General features: G+C 54.7%; 1 protein-coding gene across 2 annotated transcripts in view; it reads left to right on the forward strand.

Annotated features, from left to right (window-relative positions):
- The window catches only part of CD300LG (CD300 molecule like family member g), a 15,628-nt gene extending 5,911 nt beyond the window's left edge, over window positions 1-9,717 (forward strand). Inside the window, exons 3-7 of one of the 2 annotated variants that reach the window (XM_017516152.2) lie at window positions 881-1,118; window positions 2,260-2,372; window positions 4,560-4,609; window positions 8,534-8,653; window positions 9,159-9,717. In XM_017516152.2, coding sequence (XP_017371641.1) covers window positions 881-1,118; window positions 2,260-2,372; window positions 4,560-4,609; window positions 8,534-8,653; window positions 9,159-9,269 — 632 coding nt within the window. In that variant the 3' untranslated portion in view covers window positions 9,270-9,717. Of the gene's footprint in view, window positions 1-880; window positions 1,119-2,259; window positions 2,373-4,559; window positions 4,610-8,506; window positions 8,654-9,158 lie in introns of those variants that run through there. The other variant, XM_037734086.1, reaches the window with a different exon arrangement.
- Window positions 9,718-10,419: the final 702 nt, after the last annotated feature.

Consider the following 10,419-nt stretch of genomic DNA (forward strand, 5'->3'; position numbering starts at 1 on the left):
GCCTCCTGAGTAGCTGGGACTACAGGCATGTGCCACCACGCCCAGCTAATTTTTTGGATTTTAGTAGAGATGGGGTTTCACCATGGCCAGGATGGTCTCCGTCTCCTGACCTCATGATCTGCCCACCTGGGCCTCCCAAAGTGCTGGGATTACAGGTGTTAGCCACCACGCCAGGCCTCAGACACGATGCTTTATGGCCACCTAGGTGTCCCACAAGCCTGGGAGCTGGGTTGTCCAGCTGTGAAAGTGGAGGCTTAGCAGGGTTAGGTCATTCACTCAAGGTCACACAGGAAGTGGCAGAGCCCAGAAGTGGTCACAGTCTGACCCCAAAGCTTGTGTTCTGTCTGTGCCATCCAGAGTCTCAGGGGCCAGCCAGAAAGACGGGGCCTTAGGCCCTGACCTCTGGACTCATCCCTGTAAACCTGCCCTGCCTGGCCTCATGGCTGCAGAAGGAGGTCAGGGCATTACTGAGGCATGGGTGGTGGGGGGTGGGCACATGGTGGTGATGGGAGGGCCTGCCCTTCTGGTGAGGAAGGAGGTGGCAATTGGCTGGGACTGCAGGGGAGGGCAGGAATGGTCACCGGAAAGGGTCACGGAAGTGGGGAAGGGGAGTGATTGTGCCTCCCTACAGAGGGAGCAGGCTACAGACAGAGAAAGAGACTGAACATTAGGCACAGGTGAGGAGTGTGCCTGATCTACGGTCTCCTTCCTTAAAATGACCCCTCTAGATCTGTTTGCTTACTGGGGTGTCCTTTAGCTGGGGATGTTCTGAGAAATTCGTCCCAGGAAGGCTAGGGTGCAGGGGTCAAGGGTCAGAGGTTGGGGATGCTGGGATGCAAGGGTCAGGAAGGATGCTGAGACATTGCTTTTGGACTTGTAGCTTCTCCTGGGCTCTACCCGGCAGTAACCACAGCCAAGCAGGGGAAGACAGTGGCCAAGGCCACACCATTCCCAGGGACCTCCCGATACGGGCACGAAGGAAACTCACAGTGCACAGGGACCTCTCCTCATGCAGCGACCTCTCCTCCTGCAGGGAGCTCCCGCCCCATCATGCACCTGGACTCCACCTCAGCTGAGGATGCCAGTCCTGCTCTCAGCAACGGCAGCTCTAAGCCCAGGTGAGCCCCAGGGCACCCACGTCCCCTTTCAGGCCATCACTAAACCACAAGGTGCCTTTGAGCAAATAGGAACCCAGTGCTCTTTCCTCTAAGTGGACTCATCCACTTGTCATGGCCACAGCCTGCAGCTACAGCCCTTGAGCAGTGGACAACTTGCACTGTAGGACAGCAGCCCTGCTGCCTGTCCAGGGTGAAGGGTCACCAGGGTCCCAGCCCCCACCTCTCCCCCTGCCCCCACCTCAGGCACAGCCACCCCAGTCGGGGGCTCCTGCCCATATACTTTGCACCAAGCCCTGTTCCAAGCATGAAAATTCAGAATCCAAAAGAAAACAACTTTTTTCCCTTACAACTGGAGTCCCAGCCTGAAGGGTTGGCTCTCGGGGATTGTAACTGCACTCAGCTATCAACATCCAGGCTGCTGCTGGCAAGTTCAGACCCTGCTGAAAGTGAACCCTGGGGTTGGCAATGGGGGCAGTGGCGCCTTCCATGCCAGACAGGGCTGATGGGACATCGTGGCCCCTAGTGCACTCTGATCTTGGGAGAGACAAAGGATATGGCTTGACTCACAGTTAGAATGCCAGGATGCCCCCCATGCCAGTGCCAGTGACACCAGCCCAAACACAAGCCGCTGAGAATTTCCCTTCACACCGTTGGGTGACCTAGCAAGTCGCTCATTGCTTCAAATGTCAGTTTCTCCAGGGTGAAATTGGGCCACTCCTATCTAGTTACACAGGGATGTGGAATTTGACAGCTAACAATGACAGGGTGCCTGGCATGTGTCTGGCTCTGAACTAAGCGCTTTACACATCCTGACCTGTTTGATCCTCACCGCAGCCATTTTGCTAAGGAGGAAATTGACACCCTGGGAGGTTTAGTCACTTACCCAAGGTCTAGAAGGTAGCAGAGCTAGAGTTTGAACCCAGGCAGCCTGGTTTCAGGGTCTGCACTAATTAAATAATGTTTGTCAAGAGCCAATAGCACTAAGTGCTCCTGCTCCCCGCCCTGCCCCCACAAGTCTGCTGCATTGAATTGGATTTCACGCTAGGGATTGGCTTTCTCAGCCTGTACCTGGGACCCCCAAAGGATGTAGACTCTGGCTTGTCTGGTAACAGCCACTAGGCTCCTTGTGTCTCATCTCCAGGTTGTCCATCCCATTGGTCCGCATCCTGGCCCCAGTCCTAGTGCTGCTGAGCCTTCTGGGGGCCGCAGGCCTAATCACCTTCAGCAGCCATCTGCTCCGGTGGAGAAAGGAAGGTAAGCAAAGGTGGGTGGAAGGAAGGTAGGAGGTTCACTGGGCCAGGGGCCTGAGAACTGCAGCTCCCCACCCAGCCCTGGAAAGACCCTGTGGGCCTCAGCGTGTCCATCTGAGATATGGGCGTCAGGAGCTGTGCCCTCCCTTCTGAGGGACCCACGAGGCCATCAACCTTAGGAAAGCAATTCACAAGGGGAAATGGGAGAATGAAGGGTTCTCAGCGTCTCCCTGCCTGTCTGAACTGATCAAGCACTTCTCTACCTATTGACCCCAGGAAATTCCCAGCAATCCCAGAGATTGCCAATTCCTTGTGTGGGAACCAACTGCCAGGGACAATGCAGGGCCAAGCACTTGAACTTCAGCAGGACAGACAAGGTGACCCCGCTCCTGCCACTGGGTCTCTAGTGCTGCTCAGTCCCTTCCATAGGCCGAGGCTGAAATCCAAGCTCTACCGCTTTTGAGCTGTGCGACCTAAGGCAAGTCACCTAACTGCCCTAAGCCTCATTTACCTAAAATCACAGATACACATCAAACAGAAATAGAATACAAGCCACAAATGTAATTGAAAACTTTCAAGTAGCCACATTTTAAAAAGTTAAAAAAAAAAAAAAACTAGTGCCATTAAATGTATTTTATTTTAATTATTATTTTTTTAATTATTTATTTTTTAGAGATAGGGTCTCACTCTGTCGCCCAGGCTGGAGGACAGTGATGTGATCATGGCTCACTGCACCCTTGAACTCCAGGGCTCAAGTGATCCTCCTGCCTCAGCCTCCCGAGTAACTAGGACTACAGGCATGAGCCACTATTCCCAATCTAGTGATGTTAATTTTAATAATGTAGTTTATTTAACCCAACATATCCAAAACGTTATCATTTCGATATGGAATCAATATGAGCATATCAATGATGGCGGGGCGCTGTGGCTCACACCTGTAATCCCAACACTTTGGGAGGCTGAGGCGGGCGGATCATGAGGTCAGGAGATTGAGACCATCCTGGCCAACATAGTGAAACGCCATCTCTACTAACGTACAAAAATTTAGCCAGGCGTGGTGGCGCGTGCCTGTAGTCCCATCTACTGGGAAGGCTGAGGCAAGAGAATCGCTTAAACCCTGGAGGCGGATGTTGCAGTGAGCCAAGATCACACCACTGCAAGACTCTATCTCAAAAAGAAAAAAAAAGAAAAGAAAAGAAAATATCAATGATACATGTTCTACTTTCATGTTTTTCATATCGAGGCATCAAAACCCAGTCTAATGTGAAGTAGTCAAATTTCAGTGCCTGATGGCCGCGTGTGGCTCCTGGCTCCTGTTCTGATGGCAAAGACTAAAAGGATTAACTGAAATCTCAGTAATAAGAGCTACCATGTGGCAGGCACTATCCCAGCTTATCTCACTCATCCCGTTTAATCTCCACACTGTGGAGAACACACCTATTTTCCGGGAGGGCACACCCATTTTCCAGGAAAGTACACCCATTTTCTGGGGAGTATACCCATTTTCCAGGGGAGTACACCCATTTTCCAGGGGGAGACACAGAGACAGAGTGGTTATGCAGCTCGCCCTTTGTTTGCATAGCTAGGAAGTGGTGGAGCCAGGAAGATCACAATGTCATCCCCATGGACGTGGCCACGGGGGAGTCCTGGGCCCACTTTCTGTCTCTTCCACGAGTGACTTCTAGGAGGAAATGTGGGCTTTGTCCAGGTCCCCTCTGAAGAGTTCAGGACAGGAGCATTCCTGGTCACAGCCTCAGAGCCACCTAGCACCCTGCTTCTCAAACTGTGATCACCAGCCCCCAGCAGCGGCAACCCCGATAGCCTGCTAGAAATGCAGACCCTCAGACCCTCACCCCAGACTACTGAACTAGACTCTGCACTGTACAAAAATGTCCAGGGGGTCCTATGTGCACACTAAGGCTGAAGAAGCTATGTCCTTAGCACACAGATTTATTTTCCCAGCCAGTTTCCGGCCCTCATGAGATCATCTCCATGCACTGATCTCGGAAGACTGGGTCATTCCCAAAGGTCTGAGCTGGAAGGGGCTCCTCTGCCCGTCTGGCTGCCTCCTCCCTCTGGGAAGCCCCTGCTTCCATGTGCAAGGGGCCCAGTCCGCCACTCTGGGAGCAGCTACAGGCCGTTCCTCACTACTCCTGGCTTCAAGGGGCTCCTCCTTCTACATCTCTTTCAGCTCAACTGGCCACAGAGACACAGAGGAATGAGGTCTACCTCTCACACTTGGTAAGGACAGAGGCATATGGAAGCCCAAGCTTGGATCCCCATGGGGCTGGGAGTCAGGATTCCTGGCTCTGCCTCTGTGACTTCCTACCTGGCCCTCCATGCCTTGGGGCTCACACAGATTCCTGCCCCAAGATCAGCCCTTCAGGGTGTGAGCCGGACAGAGTGCCCATAGGGGACTTACAGGTAGGAACCTGATTTCCTGCTGGGTGCCAGGCAGGGTGGACACCAGGATCCATGTGAGCATTTTCACTAGGCACCTTCTTTCTTTCCCACCTTTTAGAATCACAGAACATCAGAGCTGGGTCCAGAGGAAGCCTTTGAGATCTCTAGCCCGACCTTTCTCTCAGTTTGAAGCAAATCCCCTTTCAGAACACCCAGGGGTGAGGGCCCCAGCCCCAGCTGAACCCTCCAGGGGTGGGGTCCAGGGACTCTGGCAATGGTACAAACTCTAGTCTGCTTTTGCAAAAGATGAAACTGAGGCCCAGAGAGGGTAAAGGCCTTGCCATGGTCACACAGCAGGTGGTGGTCCACATGGAGAACAGGACCCAGATTTCTCTAGTCCCTGCTCTTCTCCTTCCAGAATGCCCTCATGTTTTCTCTGAGCCTTCCTTGGCTCTGAGACCAAGGTAGCCTGGCTGCCCTAGGACCCAGGCTGAGGGTGGTGCTCTGGGGACGAGGGGGCAAGACAATAGGGGTCCCTGTGCCCATTGTCGGGAGCAGGGAACCTGCCCCAAGGCTACTGCTGCAAGGAAAGACCATGCCTTCCGAGGCCTGGGCTCCAGCCTGGGGGACGGGGGGGTGCTGAGGCATCGTGGTTCAGGACACAGAAGCCCCATCTGGGCCCTCCTCCCTCCACTGTTGACTGAGATGCCTCCACTCATTCCTTTAAACACAGGGGCAGGAAAAGGGGGCTATCATTGCCTTTTTTCCTGGCGCCAGTGAGGACAAAAGACTCAGGCCTGGTCCCCCAGGGAGGACTTGGGTGGGAATGGGCCTTTGGGCTGTTATAGGAAGCAGTTGTTGTCGTCTCAGGAAGCTCAACAGGGCCAAAGGTAGCGGAGGGGAGTGAGGGAAAAGTCACAGAGACACGTGGATGGACAGACGGGGGTGCCACTGATCGCCTCCAAACCCAGCCTCCTGGTCTGCGGCCTGGGACCTGGGGCTCACCCCACCTAGCTCTGGAGGAGGGGCTGGGGTCCAAGGAAGCTGAGAGCTCCCGTACCAGCCACAGCTCCCGTGCTGCTGCCTTCCGGCCACCCTGGGAAGGGCTGCTTTGGGCTTTTTCTGCCGAGGCACCTGACCCTGCTTCTGCTGAAGAGGGAGGGGATAGTAAGGGGCACAGGGCCAGCAGGCAGAGGGGCTGGCCCTTGTTGAGGGAACGATGGAACAGAGCACCCCAGGAGGGTCAGAGGCAAGAACGCTGTAAACACAATCAGGTGCGGCCTTCTTTTTCTTATTTCCCTTGTGGCCTCTCCATAGGTTTTAGCAGAGTCTGGAGGTGGAATTGAAGGGGCCTGGGGTTTTCTTTGCCCACATTCAGGTCAAAGAGAATGAGGGCATGTATTACTTATACCTTGAGAGAGCCTCAGAGGGGTGTGAAAACTCTGAGGGAAATGTTAGGGGTCAGACCAGCATTTTCTTTCCCAAAGAGATCTTGCTGAAAGGATTGCCATCCATCCATTCATCCGCCTCATGCTTTTTTTAAATTGAACACCTACTACGTGTCAGGGGCTTTATATATGCCATTGAATCCTCATAATTCCTACATGACGTAGGCATTATTATTCCCCCCATTTTGCAGATGAAGAAATAGAGGCCCAGAGAGAAAAGGGACTTGCCCACAGTGACCCAGCCTGAAAGAGGCAGAACCTGGGAAACTAACTGAGGTCTGTGAGGCTGGCTGCAGCACCCTCTGCGTCCTCCACCCTGCTGCACTGAAGTACAAGGGGTTTGAGGAATGGTGCCAAGTTCACAGCCCAAGACCCCTCCCCCAGACTCAGGAGAAAGAGCTTGGGACAGCTGCAGACCCTCACTCCTGGAAACAAATAGCCTGCTAAGCTCAGATCAGAACTCAGCCCTGGCTACCCAAGACTTCCCTCTTTCTTTGCCACATTTATTACTAGTACCTAGAAATGAGCTCAGATATATATCTTGCATATTTAGCAACCCAGAAAATGCCTGTGTGCTTGCTGGAACAGGACCGATCGTCCACAGTGGAGGCAGAGGGCAGGGGAGAGGTTATGAATCACACGGGACATGCGGTAGTGGGCCTTGATGCTGCCTGGGTGTGTGATTTGGCCTCTGTACCACGAGGCTCTTTCCTCAAACTCGGTCACCCTGGAACAGGTGATGCTTCTGCAGCTGCTGGTGATCCAGGGTCAGCAGTGGCTGGGTTATGACCAAATTGCAAAGCTGAAAATATGGATTCATGGGTCTGATGTCAGGAGTCCTCCGGTCTAGCCCCAGCTCTGCCCTGCACCAAGGCCCCCTCTGTCCTCACCATGGACGGGGCTAGGAGGGACAAAGCCCTGAGTGGCAGTATTTGGGAATCGCCTTACCGCTCCCAGTCCCCTCATCCCCTCTTTTGCCAGCCACACTTCCTCCAGGGAATTCTGCTCCAATTCCTACCTTGTCCCCAGAAGACTGAATATGTCATCCCTGTGTTTCTTTTTTTCTTTAGTATATTTTTTCTTTTTAATTTAAAGTTTTAGAGAAATGGGGTCTCACTATGTGGCCCAGGTGGATCTCAAACATCTGAGCTCAAGCAGTCCTCCAGCCTCAGCCTCCCAAAGTGCTGGGATTACAGGCGTGAGCCACCACACCTAGCCTTCATCTCTGCATTTCTAACAAGAGATGGCTCAAACATCCACACCTCTGCCCCCATCCCTGGCAGCTAGGTATTGAGAAAAGCCAAGGCCAGCTTAGTAGACCACAGACACTGAGCCCAAGAGAAATGTGTCGCACGCCTTGCCAGGATGGCAGCAGGGTGTAGGGAAAGAGCTTGGGTCTGCGGTCAGACAGTTTCCAGCATGAGTCCCAGCCCAGCCATTTGCCAGCTGTGTGATGTCAAGCAAGTTGCATCTGCTCCCTGAGCCCCTGTTGCCATAGCTCACATGCTTGTAAATAGAAAAGAGTGAGATGATATACCCCACAGATGCCCAGAAAATGGGAGTTTCTTTCTCTGGTATCAGTGCCCATTGGACTGTGGGATTCGCTGTCCAGGAAACCTCAGGGCAGCCTGTGGCCTTGGGAGTCTTGGCTGGGGGCCTTGGCTGGCTCCAGCCTCTGCTCTGCCCACATGCTAGGCAAAGGGAGCTTGAGATGGATGGGCCTGGCATTTCTGATCTGAGGACCCATGGGAGCAGCCAGGCCTGGGTCCGAATATGGGCTTCCTCACTGACCCTGGACTACTTGCTCTCTTCCCTGGGCCATGGTCTCCTCATCTGATGGGTAATGGATTGCCCAGACCCATCATCTCAAGAATTTTTCATGCGCCCCTTGTTATTCAATGAATCTTTGGAGTGTCCAACTTTGCTGTCTCCTGGCTGGTCACAGAGAACCTGCAGCTTGCATGCTTTCTGCTTTACAGAATAGAACATAATGAAAACAAATCAGTCATTCCAGAAGTTCTCATTGGCTGAGTGACAGGATGCTATTATGAATATTATAATCCCAAAGGACAAATTCTTACCGGGTTTTACAGCTAGGAAACTGGGCTTCCGAGAGGTTAGACAGCTTGTCCAAGGTCACCCTGAGGGGTAGGAAGTGGCAGAGCCACGGAGGAGCTTAGTGTTCTTCCCCTCCTGGCACCTCCCACCTTGTCCACCCCCTCTCACCTTTCTCTCCTCTGGCTTGGGCTTGGCTGGGCTCGTAGACCCTCCCTGCTGCCAAGAACAGGCTGTTCTGACCAAGTCTCTGTGACAGCCGCTGGGGAATGGCCAGGACCCAGAGGACACCAGGATCAGCCTTGCAGGGCCCATGAGGCCTCTCGCCATCCCCGAGCCCTCTGCCAGCCTCTACACAGAGATCCAGTATCTAAGCCAGGTACAGACAGAGGGCCGGGAGTGGGAGGGCCTGCGGAGCCACCTTGCCTGCCTCCACTCAGACAATGTGAGGAAGTGGAAGAAGGCCTTTCCTCCGAATCCACTCCCCAAACCCCACACCCCCGCATCCGCCCACCTGCCCCCTCGCAGCTGCGGGCCAAGCCCATTTCACCCGGGAAGCCAGGGCTTTTCACCTCACATTGTCTTTTTTCCGGTCCAGAAAATTCCTGAATAGCTGGTTGGGAGTCCCGGCTGACAAGAGCTGTGGGCTGCCAGGCGGCCACGTCTGCGTCAGAACCCAGCCTGGGGCCTTGAGGGCGACCCCGGGGATAGACGGACTGGGGATATGAGAGGCCATGAGTCAAAGCCTGGGGGTTCCAGGGAGACGTTTTTGGGTCCTGTGCCCCTGCAGAGGGGTGGGTGCAGCAGCTACCTGGGGACCACCTCTCACACCTGTCACCCCTCATTTGGGTTCTGCTCTCCAAACCGCACTGTTGTCTTTACAGACCACAGAGAAAGAGGAAGCCCCTTCCCAGGCCCCGGAGGGGGACGTGGTATCGCCTCCTCTCCACACGTCTGAGGAGGATCTGGGCTTCTCGAAGTTTATCTCAGCGTAAGGCAGGGGGCCCTCCTGGGTGAAGGCCGGCCGTGAAGCAGGGTGGCTGGATCTGCACTGACTCGCGAAAGCTTTCCGCCTCAGCCTCAGAGTCCAGCTGCCCAGACTCCAGGCTCTCCGCACCCTCCCCAGGCGCTCTTCCCGCATGCTCCAGCCAGACCTCCAAGCGTTTGTCAGCCCTGGAGCCCAGACTGGTGGCCTTGCCCTTCCCGCTGGCTACTGGGACATCCCTGATATGTTCCCACCCCTGGCCAGGTCAACCGGCTGAAGACCCTCAGCAGGGCCAGGCAAGGCTCAGAGGATCTGGTCTGAGTTTCTGTCTGCTCCAGGAACTCCCCTGGGCCTCGTGCCCAGCTTCAGGCCCTGCCTTCTTCCCGCTGCAGACCCCACCTTCTCCTCCCTCCCTGGCGTCCTCAGACTCAGTCCCACGGGTTCCCGCATCAGCTGGTGATGAGTGTAAGGCCGGTTGCCTCGCCGGGAGGTCGGACACACCCACCTCTGCACTCAGCACCTGACTCCGCACCGGCACCAGGCTCGGCACTCCGTGCCTGGCTCTGCCGCATGGCTCCCCTGGAAGGCTCAGGCTAACGCAACCCTGGCCGCTCTCGCACCGGAAAACCCGCCCAACAACCCGCCAACCAATAGCAGCCCGCCCCGTCTCAATCCCGCTCCCCTGGACCCAATCAGAGCACCCAGCTGTTGCTCGTTCCTCCTAGCTGTAAAAACCGCCCTGCCCCAGGAAGTCAGCGCGACTTCTCTAACCCCTTTCTCCGGACCGTAGAACCTCACCCGGGAGCTGAATAAATTGGCATTTAATTTTCTTATACTGGCCTCAGTTTCCTCATTTTAAACTCGGCAATAACCCTTACAATGAGGAGGAGCAGGCTAGGGTGAGACTGGGATTTGAGCTTCTCTGTGAACCACCTGCACCCCCAGCCCTTCAGGAAGCTTGTGAAAAACGTGATTCCTGCGCCCCACCAAGACCCGCCAAAACCATCTCTGGGGCTTGGTGCAGGACTCTGAATTCCTAACAGTGCCCAGTGATTGCTGCACTTGAGTTTGAGGGCCAGTGGGCCCAATGAACACTCAGACCCCTCTAGCTTAGAGTCTGCATCTAGGGTGTGATGTCTCCCACCTGCCCCCATAAGATC

This window comes from Cebus imitator, unplaced genomic scaffold, assembly GCF_001604975.1.
Source record: "Cebus imitator isolate Cc_AM_T3 unplaced genomic scaffold, Cebus_imitator-1.0 Scaffold573, whole genome shotgun sequence".
NCBI classification, from domain to species: domain Eukaryota; kingdom Metazoa; phylum Chordata; class Mammalia; order Primates; family Cebidae; genus Cebus; species Cebus imitator.